General features: G+C 38.6%; 1 protein-coding gene across 6 annotated transcripts in view; it reads right to left on the bottom strand.

The window, feature by feature from the left end:
- Nucleotides 1–1,357: 1,357 nt before the first annotated feature.
- PLCE1 (phospholipase C epsilon 1) overlaps nt 1,358–20,581 on the bottom strand; it is a 289,115-nt gene continuing 269,891 nt past the window's right edge. For 4 of the 6 annotated variants that reach the window (XM_081267706.1, XM_081267708.1, XM_081267710.1 and 1 more), the window contains 6 exons: nt 18,273–18,401; nt 14,822–15,031; nt 9,342–9,500; nt 6,908–7,126; nt 6,373–6,585; nt 1,359–3,430 (listed from right to left, as the gene is read on the bottom strand). In XM_081267706.1, the coding sequence (XP_081123832.1) occupies nt 6,397–6,585; nt 6,908–7,126; nt 9,342–9,500; nt 14,822–15,031; nt 18,273–18,401 (906 nt within the window). In that variant the 3' untranslated portion in view covers nt 1,359–3,430; nt 6,373–6,396. Of the gene's footprint in view, nt 3,431–6,372; nt 6,586–6,907; nt 7,127–9,341; nt 9,501–14,821; nt 15,032–18,272; nt 18,402–20,581 lie in introns of all 6 variants that reach the window. The other 2 variants (XM_081267709.1, XM_081267711.1) reach the window with 2 other exon arrangements.

The raw sequence follows: 20,581 nt of genomic DNA, 5'->3' as shown, positions 1-20,581 counted from the left end.
CTTTCACTCATGACCCTACAATGTCTTCAGAGAATCAAGATGGGAGCTCTTTATGAAATCAAGCCTTGATTAAAAACAAGGCACTTATAACTGCACTTTTGTTTACTCCAGACTCCATATTTATCCTTAACTGGAGAAAGAATTTGTAAATAGCTTACATGTGCTATGGATGACATGTGAAGAGGCTTTTGCTCAAAAGGACACTTTATGCCCAGGGAGTATTTCTACTCCCAGCAAATTTATTCCCTACTCTCCCTAATTCCTTAACACCCTCTAGGAATCTTATATTTTCTTACAAAATAACCAGTTCCAAATGAATAGGTGACTAAGAAGAAGATAATCTCACTTCTAGCATCATAGGGCACACTACATTCTTTCTTAAATCCTTTATTACCAACTTTTTTTAATATTTATTTTTTAGTTACAGGTGGACACAAATCTTGATTTTATTTTTATGTGGTATTGAGGATCAAACCCAGGGCCTCTAGGCAAGCACTCTACCTCTGAACCACAATCCCAGCCCCAATTACCAATTTTTTTTAAGTTGGCACCTAACAGTGACAGAATTCTTTTCACTTTTAGTGAAGTTTTTAAAAATATTGTAATAAACCCAGCTTTCATATCTATATTCCTTTCCATATCAACTTTACTGATAAGAGTTTGCTACCCAGATTTCTTGTAGCCTAAGTATAAAATTGTAGTGGGTATAGTTCTAGTGGTGATTTTAGATGCATTCTGAATAATATGATAATTTATTTCATTTAGTATATTGATATAGTTGTATAATTCACACATGCCTTTTTTCTTTCTTTTTTTAATGTGATACAGATTGAACCCAGGGCCTTATGTATGCTCTACAAGTGCTTTACCACTGAGCTGCACCATTAACCCTAGCTGTATAATTCAGATAAGATTTAAATAAAAATTACATATTTCTGACAAATATTAGGTTGTACTAGTCCATTATAATGCAGTCATATACCTCATATAGACATTTTGGTCAATGATGGCCCATTGTGTGGGTGTCATGTGATATGATAGTGGTTCCATAAGGTTATAGTGGAGGCCTAGTGCCATCTTAGTTTGTATAAGTACACTCTGATGTTTGTACAATAATGAAATCACCTAACAATGCATTTCTTGGAATTTAACCCCATTGTTAAGTGACACATGACTATAGTAGAGTAGGCCCTTTACATTTTAAGCAATGTGTCCTTTATAAAGTCCCAAAGATTCAAATTATAAGACAATATGTACCTTAACCTCAAGATGGAATATCCAACCAGTCTGGGCTGCAGCACCGAGAATAGACTGGATTTTCTTTTTAAATATTTATTTTTTTAGTTTTCGGCAGACACAACACCTTTGTTTGTATGTGGTGCTGAGGATCGAACCCGGGCCGCACACATGCTAGGTGAGCGCACTACCGCTTGAGCCACATCCCCAGCCCCTAGACTGGATTTTCTACTTGCTAGATGACTCAGTCTCTAATTGAGTCTCAGGGTTAAGTTTCAGATTTGCTGTAACCAAATCAACAATTATGCTAAAGGCCATTTGGGGTGGGAATGGGGGTGAGCAGAGTTTAGCAAGAATCAAAGCAAAATGAAAAACCTAGAGAGGCCAGTCTTGCTTTCTATCTCAGTCTCATTATTCTGCAGTTTTCATTTTGATTCTAGCCAGTTAGACTAGTAATTCAATTTTCAACCAATGGTAAGCCAAACCACTTGGCATACTAGTTTCTAGAGGCTTGATAAAATGTTTCCAGGATATTTTAAAAAATGGGACACTACTATGCATTTGTTATAGACTGGTTATTTGATTTAAAAAGAAACCTGTAACACTGTACAAACCATATCAAACTGTAGTAGCTTAAATTCTGTTGGCAAGAGAATGGCGGGTCAGTAAGAACTTATAATGACATGAAAGCTGTATAGTGTATTTTTGACACTTATGTTTTTAAAGTATGCAAAAAATCATGGGGATTATTTTATTCATTTTTTTAAATTAGTAAAAAAAGAAGTCTCAAAGCAAAGGTTAGGATTTTTCTGTGTTTATAATTTGAAAAAAGTCTTAAAATTGAATGAAACCAATGGAAAGGTAAAGTTTGGATTTTACTTTAGAGAAACACATTTCATTTTTAAAAGCCATAGTTTGCTTCATACCAAGAATGAGAAAATTTTATTACACTTAGCTGATAGTTTTGTACAGCAAGGTTTAAAAATAATTTACATTAAATGGCAAGTATGAGTAGGATCGATAGCTCTTAATCAGAAACGAAGCTATTTTTCTTGGGAGTCTAGCCTATCTCAGATGTTCATAGCATACATTTTCTTTTTAGGAAGTTTGTCTTCAAATAGTGAGTTAGAACCACTAATGCCTCTAAGTCATAGCCACATCAAGAAAGCTATGTCTAATAAATATATTAAGTACAGTGTCAATACAAACCTTGCAAAATAAATAAATCTACCTCAAACACTAATTCAGTCTGCTTTTGCTTTTAGAAAATGGTTAGCTTTCTTGTTAAGACACAATGACTCAGTAGATATTAAAATTATACATCATCCTAAATTCATTTTGTGAAAACCAAAAATGGAATAATCTGTGAGTATATGAGCAATAACCTTTTAAAAAATATTTCTACATGTATAGAGAAATCCTGAAGAAGAGTGCACTATAGCACAACAACATAGGAACTAAGCTGAGTTACTTTTAATGAATCTTATATTATAGGACATATTTACATTTGCAATGCCCCAAAGCTTCAACTTCTCGGTCATAAAACGCATGGCTTTACTAGGTTTCTTGCTTTCAGACCTCTGTGCCTCCTGTTCCCAGTTCTCTAACTTGGGTTGGCACACTCTGGCCCTTGGGCCAAAGCCAGCCTGCCACCTTTTTTTGTATGGCCCTTGAGCTAAGAATAGTTTTTAATTTGTATAAATGGTTGAAAAAAATCAAAAGAATATTTGTGGTATATGAAAATTATATGAAATTCCAATTTCAATGTTCATAAATAAAGTTTTATTGGAATGCAGCCATGCGTATTCATGTACTTATTTGTCTGTGGCTGCTTTTACACTACAGTGATGGAACAGAGGCCATGTAACCCTCAACCCTTAAAATATTTATTATGTGGCCCTTACTGACAGTTTTCTGGCCCTTGCTCAATTATTGCAAGCCTAATAATGATTTTCCCTACTGCCAACATTTCTAAAAGAGCAATTCCCTGGGCTTCTTTGCTTCATTCGTCAGTAAATTGGTTTGTAGCTTCCAGCCCCGTGCCACCTTGTCCTCATCATGGACCTCACATCATGTGTGAAGAAGGCTGCAGTTCATAAATCATCAATTTCCAGTTTTAAGTTTAATGAAAATAAATTATATTTCTTCCACCATGTTCATTCTTGGCTTTGACTTCTTGCTGAGAGATTTTCACCTGTAATGAGGTATACATGGGTTTATTAGCATATTGAAAATGAATATGCAAAAACATAACCTAACAAGTGTTCATAGTTGTTTAGCCAATAGAAACATACAGCTCTGGTGGCTGAGTTTGGGGGAGAGTCTGTTTCCTATGAACTCAAATGATTGGGGGAAAGTGAGGGACTAGGGATTGACTCGGGTGCTTTACCATTGAGCTATATCCCTAGTCCTTTTATTTTTAATTTTTAAAATTTTTGAGACAGGGTCTTGGTAAATTCTAAGGCTGTCCTTAAACTTGCAGTCCTCCCACCTCTGCCTTCCTAGTTATTGGGATTAAAGGCATGTACCACCAAGCTCAGCTGAACTTATAAGTGTCTGAACATGATGTTCCTAGGAAGCAAAATATTAGGCATTTGGGGCCTGGAACACCATGTTCTTTACGGGAAAAAAACAAAACTTTTTAACTCACATTGTTCAACTTTTAAGGAAAGGTAGAATTCTTTCAATTGTGTGTCTGTTATTTGAGAGGAGTAAGATGAATTTACTTCTTTAGAAGTTCTTAAATGATGGTTATTGAAACTTTAGATGTGATTGTTTAGAACAAATGACATGAAATATGTGACTCAAAAAGTGGCAGAAACACCAAACATTTTCTTATGAGCCTATATACAGAAAGAGCCCCACCATTTTTTTTTTTATAAGTACTCTTTCCTGGGAACATCATAAAGGAGGTCTATGGGATGTAAATTCTCATTGTTGCACCTTTTGCTGTTTATAAAGAAAGCTTCCCCAACTTTAAGCAAAGCTATGAAGTCAACTAAATGATTCTAAATGTCTGCTTGCTGCAAGAAAATTGGATCCAGAGGCAGTCATCTAAATCACTATCACTCTCTTCTCCTCTCCTAAAATATAAGCAGTTATGTTCATGTGGTGTGCAAATTTCTAGTAGTTGTATTCTTATGTACATGGTGCAGTCTTAGAGTACACAGAGGGCTACTTCAGTGTAGTAGTACATTTATGACAGATTTACCAGCCTTGGTGTAATTTCACTGTCATGGGAATTAGATGTATGTGACATTATCACTTCTGTATTTTACTAATGTTGATAGAAACAACATTTTGAATTTTGATCACTGCCCTTATGGTAGGCTCACAGACCCACTACTATGGTTAGTCATTTCTAAAAGTTTGAGAGACTCAACATTGGTGCCTAGTCCTAAATTCACTTGGCCCTTGGGGGAGGGACTGATGATTGCTTCAGCAACATTGGGGCATAAAAGAAAGTGAATCTGGAACTTTAAAATTTGAGATACCAGATGTTTTTCAAGAGAAAAAGTACTGAACCTCAGAGATTATCTGATACTGTGACGTGAATTGCTGCCATAGTTGTGGGATTTCTGAGTGTTTATATACAAACCTCAACAACCCAGATCTCTTGGAATAGATGGATATGCAGATATTTTGGTGGGGACCATATCCTGTATTTAGCCTTGCTTATTATTATTATTTTTTTGGTACTGGGAATTGAACGCAAGGGCACTTAACCACTGAGCCATATCCCTAGCCCTATTTTGTATTATATTTAGAGATAGGGTCTCACTGAGTTGCTTAGTGCCTCACTAAGTTGCTGAGGCTGGCTCTGAACTCGGGCGATCCTCCTGTCTTAGCTTCACGAGCCACTGGGATTATAGGTATGTGCCACCATGCCTGGCTATCCTTGCTTATTATTTTGAAAGAGCCTTACAAGTGTAGTCTGGGGCACCAGTTATTTTGAAAGATGCTCAAATATAGAAACAGGATCTTAATGCATTGGGCTTTCTTTTGAGCTGTTATGAATCCAGTGTGGTTCCATTAGAATATATCAGTGAATTCTTTAAAGTGTGAGCAATTTTACAGTTTGATGTGAGAAATTTGGGAGTGTGGTAAAAACAGTGAAGCTCTGTAGTATAAGCATTAATGTCTTCATGATGCTGTTGATCTCCTGTGAATTTTAAGTCTTAGAACTAAACAGATGTAATGATCCCTTGAGTTTATGAAGAAACTAAGTGAAGCTGGGTGGGTGGTGTGTGCCTATAGTCTCAGTTACTCAGGAGGATGAGGCAGAAGCATCACTTGAGCCTAGGAATTTGAGGTCAGCCTGGGCAACATAGCCAGACCAGTCTCAAGAAAAGTCCTATTTGAAAGAAAGAAACTTATGTTTGTTTTCCTCACATGCTTTCATTCAGGGTTGATGTGAATGATCTACCTTAAGACAGAATGAGATTTACTTTGTATATGAATACTAAGCAGTGGGCTGGCAACTGACACTCTAAATTTGTTGCATCTTAAAAATGGAGGCTGTTAGGTTATTTTGCTTTCTTTTTAATCATTACATCCTGGATACCAGGGTTTTTTTTTGTTGTTGTTGTTTGTTTGGTTGGTTGGTTTTTGTTTCTTTAATTGAGGCAGAAAGAGATGAGGTTATTGAGGTTAAAACAAAGCGAAATTAGAAAAACATAAAATGCAGAATCCAAAGGAATAAAAAGCTGAATGATCCAAAAAGCCCTTGGAGAATGTTCATGTGAGTTTTTAATTATCAAGAGAGTTCTATGATGAAATAAGTCCATTGTGGCATTTGGGACAAGTTGATTGCCTTCTTGGGGCCTCTGTTTAGTTATCTACAAAATAAGGAGGCCTAAAACGTTAAAAGCTCAAGTGTTACTTATGTCTTCAGAGCTCTTGCCTTATCTTCTTTTTCTTTTATTTTTTTTTAAGTTGTAGTTTTATTTTATTAAAATAAAATAGGTGAGCACTTTACCGCTAAGCTACAACCTAGCCCGCCCTTGCCTTATCTTAAGGCACCATTCCACCTGTCTTTGGGGGACATTGACTGGGAAAAGACAGCTACCCTACTAACTATGCTTCACCAAGTAGCTTCAGTGGAGCCAGTTTCAGAGTGGTGTGATGACAGTGTACCTGGGTAAAACGTGCTGCCCTCCATCACTGTCGATAATCCATCGTGTCACTGGAGGACAAGCCACCCACAGGTTTCTCCTCCTTGTTTTGGACATTTTCTGAGACTGTGAGCTGAGGAGGTGATAGGAGTCCTCGGGGCTGCTTAGTTGACTTGGTGAGCTTCTTAAGTTCACTTGCAAAAGAGATGCCCTTTCTTTTGTCTTCTCTGGATGCCTGTTGGGGGGGGGGGAGAATTTGCTTAGATGTTAGGTTAAACCCGGGGTCCTCAGTCATGGCACTAGGTCAGAGTTCTTTTCACTTCCATCTCTATTAAGTAGAGGTTGGAAGAAGGGCCGAGGAACTCACCTCTCAGGCCTTCTTTGCCACACAGGGAGTACATTTTTTCCTACACAGTGTAAACAAAGCCCAACAATTTTTTTCCCACCTAAACTCTGACTCAGGAAGTTTGAGATTTTACTAGTTCCCAAATCTGGTTACTACGTGATTATGAATATCAAATGATTTATGAAGAGGGCAAATTAAATTTAAACTTTACCTGTACCTGCTCCTTTAGCTTAAGGATGAATTTCCCTGCACCTTTCCACTTGCTTTGGGCTTGAAACACACACTCCTGATCCAAAAGGACTCGCTGTGAAGACTTTAGGGTAGAAGACTTCTTGTTGGGCATGTCTTTGACCACCTCTTCCAAAAGCACATAGTCCCCTGGGTTGGGGTTGCTAAGGATGCTGTAGGAATATTTGGCTTTGCATAATGTCTGAAAGAAAAGTTAATATCAACTGAATGAAGTATCTCCAACATTTGCATTCATCTGAAATGAAACTGTAAGGTAGAAAAGTGGCATAGACTTTGAGAGACAGAGGGAATCTTCCAGATCATGTTGACCAGTGCCTTATTGTGCAGCTGTGTAGTTGTATAACATACTTTCTCAGGTTACTTCGTTTAGCTTTCTAATGGTCTATAATTTAGATGAGGAAGCTTAGACTTATAAAAGTTAAGCAGATTCCAGAGAAAACACAGCTAGTAAGCAACAGAATAAAGACTGGAACCGAATTTTCCGTATAGGCCAAAGCTCATAGATAGGAAGGTTATTCAGCCAGTGAGGAACAGAATCCTGCCTCCCAGGAACCCTCATCCCACAAGGCTGCCTCTTTTAAGCAGTGTTGGATGTTGAAGGGATTTTAGAAGTCACAAAGTCAGCCTTTATTTTGTACAAGAATATCTTTCATTTATGCATTTATTCATTCTGAGGACCTACTCTGTCCCAGATATTCTACTTGGAGGAGGCAAAGATGAGCAAAAGAACCACAATCTTTTCCTCATGCTCTTCTTCCCCGTTCTGATCTTAGTTGCTCTCTTTATATCAAAGAAGACATTTGGCATTTGTTTTTTAAGGATTGGCTAGCTTTACTTAGCATAATCTGCTCTAATGCCATCCATTTCCCTGCAAAATCCATGATTTTGTCATTTTTTTAGTGCTGCGTAATACTCCATTGTGTATAAATGCCACAGTTTTTAATCCATTCATCTATTGAAGGGCATCTAGGTTGATTCCAAAGTTAACATTAAACAGAGACGAGTGGGGGGAGAGAAAGGGAGAGAGAAGGGAAACTGTATGGAAATGGAAGGAGACCCTCATTGTTACACAAAATTACATATAAGAGTTTGTGAGGGAAAAGGGGAAAAAAAAACAAGGGAGAGAATTAAACAACAGCAGATGGGGTAGAGAGGGAAGATGAGAGGGAAGGGGAGGGGGGATAACAGGGGATAGGAAAGGTAGCAGAATACAACAGTCATTAATATGGTATTATGTAAAAATGTGGACATGTAACCGATGTGATTCTGCAACTTGTATTTGGGGTAAAAAATGGGAGTTCATAACCCACTTGAATCAAATGTATGGAAGATGATATGTCATGAGCTTTGTAATGTTTTCAACAACCAATAAAAAAAAAAAGAGGAGTGTAAGTTTGAAAAAAAAAAAAAGAACCACAATCTGGAATACAAAGTCATAATTAAGGTGACTAGCATTAACCCAAATGGTCACACAAAGGAATAGCAACTTACACGTCAGTAGTATTTACCACCTGCCAGGCATTGTGCTAACAGCAACCAGTGAGGAAAGTACTATTTATGCTATCTCCATGCTATCTATGCAGTGTCTTACCACACAGGATGTGCTGGAGCTAAGTGGAGAAAAGGGCTAGTGAAGGCAGACAAGGTAGTATTTACACTACCTTATTAACAGGAATAAATAGGGTTTTTTTTTTTTCTTCTTTTCACCCCAAAGAACTATTTTACCAGCACCCAGTAGCTGAGGCACAGATCTGAGATCTTCCTCAGGACCTCAGAGTTAGTAAAGTAGTAGAGCTGGGTTTGGAGCTAGAGCAACTGATCAAGGTCTGTGCTCTTAATGAATGCAAACTATCCCTTCTCAGGTGCTTAATGAATGCAAACTATGAGGAGGCCATAGTTGGGAAGGAAACAGTTCTCTGAAACCATGCAGACAAAGAAGCTTGAGATAGAGGAAGGGAGAGGGTCAGAGTAAGCCTCCTGCTTGTCTTCTGTAGGATCCTTGAGAGGTGGTCATTAGATATTGGCTCAGACATTTCTGGGACAATGAAATGACCATTCCAGAGAGCTTCCTTCAAAATCCACTACTGTCAATGCTTCACAGAGTCCCAGGCTCACTGTGCACACTAGCTGAATATCTGTTGAAGGAATGCACTAATATTTCCTAGCCTTCAGAGGCATACTCTTCCTTTTCGGGTCCCCATTGTTGAAGAATTTCATTCTAGAACAATGAAACAGACATCTAATTTGTCCCTATAACTTATACTGACAAAAGGAATGAGATGAGGAAGGGAGTAAGTTATTTTTCTTGCAGTGCTGGGGATGGAACCCAGGGCTTTATGCATGGCAAGCATTCTACCAACAAGCTACACCTCCCTCCCCCAAAGAGCAGTTTTTACCTGCTGAATGACATCCTGTGCAGTGCTGACACGGGGTGCTTTGATTACTGTTCGAGGTTGCTCTGGAGAAACATCATGCACTTGGACAAAGAAACTCTCCTCCTCTGAGCTCAAGATCGCCTCTTTGTCATCTTGAATAATGTTTTTCTCTTCTATGGTCTAGGTTAGAAAATGAAAACAGTAATTGGTAAGGTGATGCAGAATAAAAAAAAATTAGCAAGACTTTGAGCTGTATCTTGGTAATACAGAAACAAGTTCTTAGATTTATGTTTCATACATTAGTTAATATTTCATGAACTATTCTAAAAGGATATACCTGTCTTTTGAGAGGAAGAAAGCATTGTATTTCTGCTAATTGACACACTGAGAAGGTCTGGCCTAGAATAAGCCAGTTCATCTGCTCCTATTAGATATGGATTTTGAGAGTCTAAATCAACTGTAGATAAATTTGTAAAAAGAAAATTCACCATTTTTTCAATTCCCAAAAGCCAAATAACAACACAGTAAATTACATTTAGAGAAACCCACAATTTCCATATAGACTTTGAGCATTTAGGAAATCATTAGACTTCTGAAATGTGAGACATGAAATTGACATTCTGACAAGCTGGGTGAACAAAACCTACAGTGAAAAGGCTGACATGATACAATGGCTGAAGGTAAACCACACTGAAATGAATATCAGCAAAATTATTTTTAATTTAATTTTTTAATATCAATAATTATGAAAATGGGTTATTGCATTAGCTTTAGATAAACTGGCTTTGGTGAATTTTGTATATGTAAATTCATATAAATATATACATATATACACATCTCTCTATATATATAGTATAAGGATATATACATCTTATTTAAAAAATTCGAAAGTATAGAAGTAATTCAATAAAAAAGCAAACTTTTCTTATTCTCATACTTTTTTTCTTTTCCCCACCTCATTCTCCACACACACACACACACACACACACACACACACACACACACACAAAACAAATAAAGAACATCTCACTGTTGTTAGGTTTTATATCCTTCTAAACATTTGTTATGGATACACAGATATATTTTGCATACGTGAATACATGCATACAACAAAACTGGCATTACGTGATTTAGCTATAATGTGATTATAAGATGGTTCCTGTCTTTTGGCATCCCCCAGTCTCAAATGAGAGCAGCTTTAATTATCTTCTGCAAGAGAGGAGGGAAGACAGGGAAGGCTAGTAAAGAATAGCCAACCCCGTCTCAGGGATGAGGACTTGACAGGACAATCCTCCTATTTCCAGCACCATCTCCAGTCCAGGCTATGAAATGGTGCTAATTAAGCAGAAGGATCCAAGAATTACTGCCACCATCCTGGAAGTTCCAACCCAGCCACATTACTCAGAATTGTCCCCACTGATATTAAAGTAAGGATGGAAAAATGCCACCAGGTGGTGCCAAACTGTAACCAAGACCCGAAAGGACTGGTCCTGGAGCTTGCCAGACAGCTGCACCCACCTGCCCTAATCAATCATTTCATTACCTGTGCAATCATAGCCCTACAATTTACACAACTGAATTTTTTGAACCAATTCATGGTATACTGGTGTGGGTGGGTAGGGGACAAGAGTTATTATCCATTTTATTATATAAAATGAGATTTGTTCCCACTCTAAAACTTGAGTCCTCACTTAAAAGACTGTACTCATCATTTCATGTCCATTCCAAGAGATCTTCCTGCATAATATGATGTGGCTGCCATTGCACTGATCATGTTTAGTCAGAGAGTGAGGATGGGGTAATTCACATAGCAGGATTTATAATCTCAGTGTCCCAAAAATCAGGAAGCAAGAAATAAGAAAAAAAGTTCTAAGATGCTGCATAAAATGTCCCCAAAACAATGCATCACTTTAAAAAATATATTTAAATTTTTTTTATAGAAGGACACAATATCTTTATTTTGTTTACTTATTTTTATGTGGTGTTGAGGATCAAACCCAGTGCCTTATATGTGCAAGGCAAGCGCTCTGCCACTGAGCCACAACCCCAGCCCCCAATAAGCCACAATCCCAGCCCAATGCATCACTTTTAAGAGGACTCCTTAGAGCCCCATTCAGAGTTTATTCATATTTAGGGAGTTTTCAGTCCCATAAGTCACAAATTATGAACAGAAATAATAACAGTAGCTCTCATCATAACCCCTTTTCACTTATTTTTTAATTTTAATTTTTTTAACAAGAAAACTTATTTTTTAAGTTGAACAACTTATTTAATTATTTATTTTATGTGGTGCAGAGGTATGAACACAGTGACTCACAGATGCAAGGCAAACGCTCTACCACTGAGCCACAACCTCAGCCTCTTCACTTATTTTTGTATATATTGTCTATATTTTGACAGTGAGTTTTGTTGTGAGCAACAGTGTTGTTTTGTTAAATGACGTAGTTTCTATTATATAGATTTTATAAATTAGGGCAGTGAGGTTTACAAAAGTTAGGTGACCTATTCAGGATAGCCTAATTTGCAGCAGAGCCCTGGCTTGTCTGATTTCAAATCCAGCAGTAGTCAGAGGGGGTCACATCGACTATAGGAAGATGTGGCTGATGGCTCTACAGCCAAGGAAACAAAAAAAAGTACACAAGGCAAGCTGGAGAGGTCAGAGGTCACAGACAGCAATTTAGGGACTTTTAATTGATATAGGCAAACTACTTATATATCTTAAAATTTCCAAATGATAAAATAAATGGAAATACTTATAACCCAAATCTATCAATCGTAAGTGCCTGTTTGCCTTCAATGATTGCTAAAGTCACTTTTCAATCAGAGTCTTTTTTTTTTTTTAAGTGCTGGGGATTGAACCCAAGGCCTCATGCATGCTGAGCATATGCTCTACCACTGAACTACACCCCAGCCTCAGTAAATTTTGCTATCATTATGTACTAGTTAAACCTGAATACACTAAATGCAATTTGTTATCTTTTGGGATAGATTTTAGTCATTTCAAAAACCTCCCCACAAAGATATATCAAGGAGAACTCGGTGTAATTCTGCTTATGAGATAAAAGCTTATTAGCTTTCCTTTCTAATTTATCCCCCTTTTTCTTCAAAATGCTTCTCTTCTACCAGCATTTATTAGCATCTACTTCTGAGATCTCTACTGCCTGTTGTCATATATATTTAAATTGCCTTCAGGGCATCCCCAGACTGCTCAGTCCTAACCATGGAATGATGTCCTCTTAGACAGCAGCCTGTCTATCTTGCCTCCTGCTCATGCCTCCTGCTGCCTTCCACCATGCTGGGTGTGGATAATCCACAGGACTGATGCAATTCTAGTGTTGGGAGCACAGGATGGCAGAAGGAACAGCCCGCCTAAGACTTGAGCTCTTTCTACTTCTGATCCTGTCATGCTTGTAACCTCTCTGATTCTATTTCCCTATGTGTAAAACGGTTTTCATTACATCATGAGCTCGTTAAAAATAGTGGGTTTTTGAGACTTTTCAGTGTTATAAATGATCATACAATAAATGGTTTGAAAATTTTACTTATTCACTGGCATTGTCACATAAAGAATGCATTTTAACAAGGCAAGACAATTAGAAATAGGAAATGGGGGGAAAATTAGAAATTAAAGGGCTCAAAAGTCCAGTTAAGCTCTCTGATATCTTCTCCTGAAGTGATTATCATTAGAACTGTTTCTAATGATTATTCTCTGTCTTAGCAATTCCAATGCCTGACAGGGAGAGGAAGCTGGAGAGATAATTACATTTCTTTGCTTAAACCAAGTATCCTTTTATGGTCTGAGATACAGTTAGGGAAGGAAGGTGGTGGCTCTGGGTCTCAGAGCAGATGCTAGAGTTCTAGGAAAGATTCAGGTCACATTCACAGTAATCAGGGATTGAAAAAATGACACACAAAGGATAAAATTTACCATCATCTCCACTGTGCCCAGTAGACATGGACCACTATGTTCTATTACGAGCCAAAAGGATCAGGCCAGGTGCTCAGAATGGGACCTGGCACATATTATATAATTAATAAATATTGAATTGACTCAATTGCTTTGTTATTCAAATATCATAAAGACTGTCTATGCTAGAACAATAGCCTTATATACTATTTCAAAAATGGCAGTAAGGTAGTGACATGTTAATCAGTTTATTCAAGAAAAAATTGGTTTGCGGGCACAGTGGTGTACGCCTATAATCCCAGCACCTAGGAGGCTGAGGCAGAAGTATTGCAAGTTTGAGGCCAGCCTCAGCCACTTAGTGAGACCCTGTCTCAAAATTAAAAATTTTTAAAAAGGGCTGGGAATGTAGCTCAGTGATAAAGCACCCCTGGCCTCAATCCCCAGTACCAAAAAAGAAAAGAAAAAGAAGTGTTCTATTAACAAAGTCAAATGGGAGTCAACCTATTTGGAGTCACAGGGCAGAAGTTGCTTTCTTTCCTTTGTGGAGATGATCATGGAAATATTAGCACGGGTAATAGAAATTTTTACTAATTCTGACCAATGCTGAGAGATTACTCTTACTTTATGTGAAATTATGGAGTATTTTCAAATAGTGCTGTTTTACTTACCAGTACAGAAACTTTTATAGGTTGAGTGTCCCTATCTGAAATGCTTGAGACTGAAATGTTTCCAATTTTGGAATATTTGCACAGACTTCACAGGTTATATGTAATACATTGTCCATTATAGCATGAGATCATTCAAATACCTTTCAATGTTGTAAGTTATTTTGCAATATATGGTTTGAACAATTTAAGGAATGCTCAACCTGTTTTGGCTAAAACTTTATATTTAGCAGGCACTAACAAGAAAGCAATCAACATTAAAATGTAGAATTCCTACAGACCCTGCATTACAGAACAGAGGAGTCCCCCTTATCTGAGGTTTTACATTCTGCAGTTTCAGAACCATGGCCTGAAAATATTAAATGGAACATTCCAAAAATAAATAGTTCTTAAGTTCTAAACTGTGTGCAATCCTAGGCTGGCCTCGAACTTGGGATCCTCCTACCTCAGCCTCCCAGGTAACTGGGATTACAGGTGTATACCTCAGTGCCCAACTACAACAATGTCTTTTCATATACAAATAAAATACTGGACTCACAGCTGATAACATGCACAGGGATCCTTTAAGTTCTTGCTTTATAAAAGATGGGTTTTTTAGACTGAATTTCTGCAAGTTAGAGATAACTTTCTTTTTTTTAACATATATTTTTTAGTTTTAGGTGGACACAATATCTTTTATTTTTATTTTTATGTTGTGCTAAGGATCGAATCCAGTGCTCATGCATGCTAGGCAAGCACTCTACCACTGAGTCACAACCCTAGTCCAAGATATGTATGGAAAAATAAAATCATTTCACCATATTTACTTAAGAAGAACAATATACACCAAGTTGCAATGAAAGAAGCTCAGGATTTGAGGGAGGTGGTGAGTGGTGAGAAGGCTAACCACTGAGCTGTAACTGTGTTGGCTGTTCCCAGAATACACTTACTTCCTGCTGGGTTTTTAAGACAATCCTGCCCACGTAGCCTTCTTCTGGAAACCAGCTGCTTAAAATCTGCATGATCTCTTCCTCTGGACCAATGGCTCTCTGGAACGGTTGTTTCCTGCATTCATTCTTTTCTTTAGATATAAAATACTTTTCTTCCATCAGAAAATAGTCTGTAATGATAGGTTTGGTGTCTTGTTCAGTTGTCAGAATCTAAAGAAAAAAACAATGGCAAAATTGGGCTCACTTCTAAGGAGTGTAGCACAAGCTTAAATTCAAAACAAATCTTCACGATGTTCAGATAGGTTTGATGTGAAATTTATAAGCAAAACCTCCTCTGGAGTGTTGCATAATTCTTTCTGGAAGATCTAAGAATTCTTGTATGTCCAGAAAGGATTGTTTATGTCCATTCTGGGCAATGGTACAATTTCTCCGCAATCCCCAGACAGCATAGCTATTTTCCCACTGCTGGAATGAGAGTTCCTACTAAATTAAAAACTTTAGGTTTTTCACTCCATGAATTTAGCCCTTTGTAATCTTGTAAACATAACAGAGGGCAAAGAACCTCATCCAGCTTTTACTAAAATAATCTCGTCTTCTCACATTGGAAATACTCAATCATCTTCTCATGGAAGGTTCCACAAGGCTAAATTCTCATCTGATCTAAGTTGCTGGGAATTCTCCTTTCGGTAAACTCCTGACAGAGTGCCTTAAAAACCCAGCAGGAAGTATTTTCTTTGTTGGCTACTGACCCTGTGCAGTTTACATGGCGTGATTGTGGCAAGGATCTGGAGCCAGTCAAACCTGGACCTTCCTGTCTATGAAGTGTTGGGCAAGATACTTAATCCCTCGGAAATTCAGTTCTCCCATCTAAAAACTAAGAACAGCCATTAGCAACATTCTCTTAATTTCAGTTTGTTTTATGATTGAGGCATAAAGTGTAACATTATGAGAACATTATGAGAATAAAGTGTAAAGTATGAAAACTCAATAAATACTAGCCATCACTGTAGATACCTTTACTGATGTGTTCTTTCTCACTCATTAGCAGATTACTAACAAAAGGTGGATCTCCAAGGGAGTAAATGTCAGCCATGATGAAGAAACCCCCCTGTGTCACCTCCCTGTAAAAGTGGCTGGGTGATGAGAGAAAGCTGCTGCCACCTGGCCTGGATTAAGCAAATCCCCTTCTCCCCAGGCCTGTGTCAACCATGCAGTGACCAGAGTCAACATTTTCTCACTTGGAAAGAAAGCAGAAGGTAATATACTGAGGTTGGTGGAGCAGAAGATTCTCAGAAGATTCTGATCCCTCCACCTCAGCCCTCGGTCTAAAACAGACACCGTGTTATTGATTCTGTGGGGGCCAAGTCAATCAGGTTGCCTGAAGCTCAGAACTACCAGTTCAGGGATAATTCCGCGTATGAAGACGCCATGAGAGGGTCAGTGTCTGCCTTCTTCTGTTCTGAGGACTTCTTTGCAGATATGACAATAAGGGGCTGCTTTTCGTGGATGGCCTATTAGAAGTTGTCTTTATCTTACAAAACCTTGGCAGTGCTTTATGATTGTGAATGCTGAAGTTCATGGATTGATTGGTTAAAAAAAAAAAAAAAAGAAAAGAAAAACAAAAACACAACACCCACACGCGTGCACACATTTGACAGAAACTTCTTTTTGATCATCTGTAAAATATGATACCTAATGGTTTTCTATGATCCACCTAATTATAAAATGTTGGCTAAATTGTTGGTGGATCTATAGACGTGTACCTTCAAAGGACAGAGACACTTATTAATACTTGGTATGGTTGTTCAGTTGGTTCTTAATTTCCCCACACATTATCTGATTCCAGCTACATTTCATCATATACCCTAATTTCAGAGGGAGTTCCAGGGTCCCTCCCTTGGTCCTTGCTCCAGTTGGCCTATCCTCAAGGAGGAGGAGGAGTTCTGAAGTGGGTTAAGAATAAAAGAATCTACAAGGATAATCAGCCACTGTGTCAAGCAGGGGTAGAGCTTCTAGTGTGCAGAAAGAGAGTTACACATGGGCTCTGCTTTGCCCTGTGGAGAGCTGCCCTTTCTCTTCTGGATGCTGCTCTTTGTTCCTGGTCTCTCCCTCTTAGAAGTCCTGCCATAGACAGTGATTTTGCGTGCAGAAGGCCTCAAGATTGCTAAAGGGATCTAGAGCAGAAGTGTCCTGGCGTGAAGGGGCTTAGGCCTGCTGGCTCAGGGTTTGGGGTAAGAGGCTCATGTTCTCTTGTTCAGGCTTTCCTTGCTTCTTTACATCACCAGATGGGTAGGACTTCAAAGGTCAAGATCAAGTGCCAGGGGGAAATAGGGAGGGAGGGCTCCACAGGCAAAGGAGAGCCTTAGGCTTCAAGTGCTGGAGATGTGTCCTTGGCCCATGTGGTCTACCCGGATGCTCTGGGAATCTGATTCAACTTCTAGGATGGCAAACAGACTTCATTTAGCTCCTGTGTAAATTCTGAATGATTAGTAAGTGCTGCGTTATGAAGGAAGATGAGGCCTGTGTCTAGACTTAGAGGGAAAAATTTTATACGGTTGGAAGGCCATTTGTTCTGGTTTTTAAGTTTCTAGAGCCCGGAGTTTTACGTGGTTGAAGAATTGTTAAAAATTTCTCTGTGGTTAAGGTAGCTTGTCTAGTAGTACCAAGATTCCTCAGGCCATTCTTATTTTTATACTTTTTTATTTGTTCTTATTAGTTATACATGATAGTAGAATGTATTTTGACATATTAAACGTATATGGAGTATAACCTCTCATTCTTCTGGTCGTACATTATGTAGATTTACATTGGTCATGTAGTCATGTAGACTTATATTGGTCATGCACATAAAAACATAAAGTCTGATTCATTCTACTATATTTCCTATTCTCATTCCTTCTCTCTTCCCTTCATTCCCCTTGGCTTAATCCAAAGTACTTCTATTCTTCCCTACCTACCCCCCTCCCCCACTTATTGTAGTTAGTATCTGCATATCAGAGAAAACATTTGGCCTTTGGTTTTTTTGGCAATTGGCTTATTTCCCTCCTTGGCATATACCCAAAGGACTGAACATCAGCATACTATAGTGACATGGTCACCTTAATGTTTATAGCAGCTCAATTCACAATAGCTAATCTATGGAACGAACCTAGGTGCCCTTCACAGATGAATGGATAAAGAAAATGTGGTACATATACACAAGGGAATGTTACTGAGCCATAAAGAAGAATGAAATCATGACATTTGCCTGCTAACGGATGGAACTGGAGATTATCTTCAGGTCATTCTTAGAGCTGATCTCATTCACAAATATTTAAAAAGTGTATAATCAGCACAGACATTTGTGCATTGATGTCCACATGTGTATGCTTACACACATACTCTCACACACACACATACATCTATATACATTAGATTTGTATTCTCCTAACCATAGGTCCAGTAGACTTGCCTGTTGGAGAAGCTGCTTGGCTTTGGTGCCTCCATTTATAGTAAAGACAGCAAAGGGCTCTGGACCTGGGACCCCATGCACTGTGACTCTGTGAGTCTGTGAACATTTTCTCTCTTCTGTATTAAACATCTGTGAAGGAAGATCACATGATTTTCATTCATTCTAATTACTATATTTCTAGTTCTATTCCATACAGGGGTGATGTACTTAGAAGTATCTAGAGGGATATATAAATGCAAAAGACAAGAATTTATAACCATTTATAACCTGATATGAATGAGGTAGGAGAGACAATGTACATCTTCTTTAATAGATTAGGGAGATTACTTAACAGCACACCACCAAAGAATTGACTTATTTTCAATCAATGTCTCTTTCTATTATAACTAGGGACTTATGTTATCTGAAATAAATGTTAGTCCTTATTTATGAACTGAAATTCTACACTATCTATTGCATTCCATCTCTCTTGGGTTAGAATTTTGAATAGTAAGATGATAAATAAAATGTCTTCCCTTAGCTCACTGTCCAGGCACACAAATAATCACAATAGAGAAAGTATGTCCATTAGGAAGAACTTGGTGAGTGTGTAACTCAACTCTTTGAGCATTTTGCATATTAAGATATATTAATCATTCAAAATATGAAATCATTTATGGAGAGCCTATAGTGAATCAGACATTATGCCTAGCCCTGGAGATTCAGGGACAAATGAGATATTATTCCTGCATTCAAGGGCTCCAAGTAGAATGAGAGGCTAGAGGAGAAAGGGGCCATTGTAAGAAGCATGGTAAGTTGCTTGGGAACCCACAGGAGGTTTGGAGGAAACCTGGGGGCAGGGAGGCTTCCTGAAAATGGTCTCATGTAAGTCTTGAAGGACCCAATGTGATCTAGCAGATGAAGAGTGGAACAAGGGGATCTCAAATTGATGCAGCACCTGTGCAGAGATTTAGCAGGGACCTAGGTCAGGTCATTCTGGGCACCTCAGCAAGGTCAGTGGCTCATATGCGGGAGGGAGAAAGCCTGAGCCTTGGCAATGCACATTCCTGTAGGACTTCATGGAACTGGCTAAACTTTGGACTGGAACTGGCAAAATGGCAATTGGAGGGCTGAAGTGTTTTAACATGAACTTTATTTTTATTTGGGGTGGAGAGAAAAGGTTGGCTATTTTGCTGTGCTTGCACAATGTGTTTTCATCTAATCAGTTTTACTGAGGTATTATTTGCATCCCATAAAACACACATACTTTAATTGCATGGGTTAACCTCTACTATGTTTTTAAAAAGGTAAAAATGTTACCAACATTAATAAAAATACAGACGTCCTGGTTCTCCCCCAAAACCAGAAGATCTGGTGATACTGCATGGCGACAAGCAGCTGGAGCTGAGAGCTGGGTAACAGCTGCTCCCCTAAGCTGCTCCTCCAAGAACTCTCTGCTTTCCTGGAGTCTCTGCCCAGCCCATGTATGTACATTCACCTCATCCTCCTAGCATCCTCCTGCATTGGATTTTTGTTACCTCTGCTATAAACTTTACCCTGAAAGCAATGGAAAACCAAAGAACGATTTCTGTGAGGAATGACATTGATCAGATTAGATAGATCTGCCTGGGAGATTCTAAAGGAAGGCAGAGAGGACAACCCTGGTGAAAAAGAGACCACTTAGGAACCCACTGTTATAGCCAGATGAGAATGAATCAGGACCAAGGCAGAAGGATGGACAGAGATGACTGTATTTGAAAACTACTAAGTCTTAACTGGGGGGGCATAAGAGAGAGGGAGAAATCTAGGAAAATGTCCAGTTATTGGCTTTAGCACTGAAGGGTGGTGTCTGCTATGGCTGAAGAATGTGTACCTACCAGGCATAGAAGCTGCTGCCTGAGAACCCCAAGGATGGTATGGTGTGGTATAAAAAATAAATAGATATGTGGTCTTTGTCCCTAGCTGGATTGTTAGAAGTCCCAGTGACAATCTGGGACTGGTGATTGGCATCTGAAGCAGGGGAAGTCTTATGAGACTAAACCATTAATTTGTGGGCTCTGCCACTAACTCCAGGTGAAAAGTGTCAGAATCAAGTTTAAATGCAAGATCCCAAACTGGTGCTGGAGAGGAGGAGCAGTGGTGTGGAAAAGACAACGTGCATTTTGGTGTCAGAAGTGTGAGTGAAGACAGTGAACTTGCAGCATTTGTGCAGCCTTCAGCTCTAATAGATATGGAAGCAACCAACCCAGAGCTGGGTAACAAACCTGTTTTGCCTCTCTGAAAGCACCTGATCCCTGCTCTCTGGGACCAGGAAGTGAGGCCTGTTCCCG

The sequence above is a fragment of the Spermophilus citellus genome (assembly GCF_964194105.1).
Source record: "Spermophilus citellus genome assembly, chromosome: 15".
In the NCBI taxonomy this organism is placed as follows: domain Eukaryota; kingdom Metazoa; phylum Chordata; class Mammalia; order Rodentia; family Sciuridae; genus Spermophilus; species Spermophilus citellus.
This window is presented reverse-complemented; position numbering and strand designations above follow the sequence as displayed.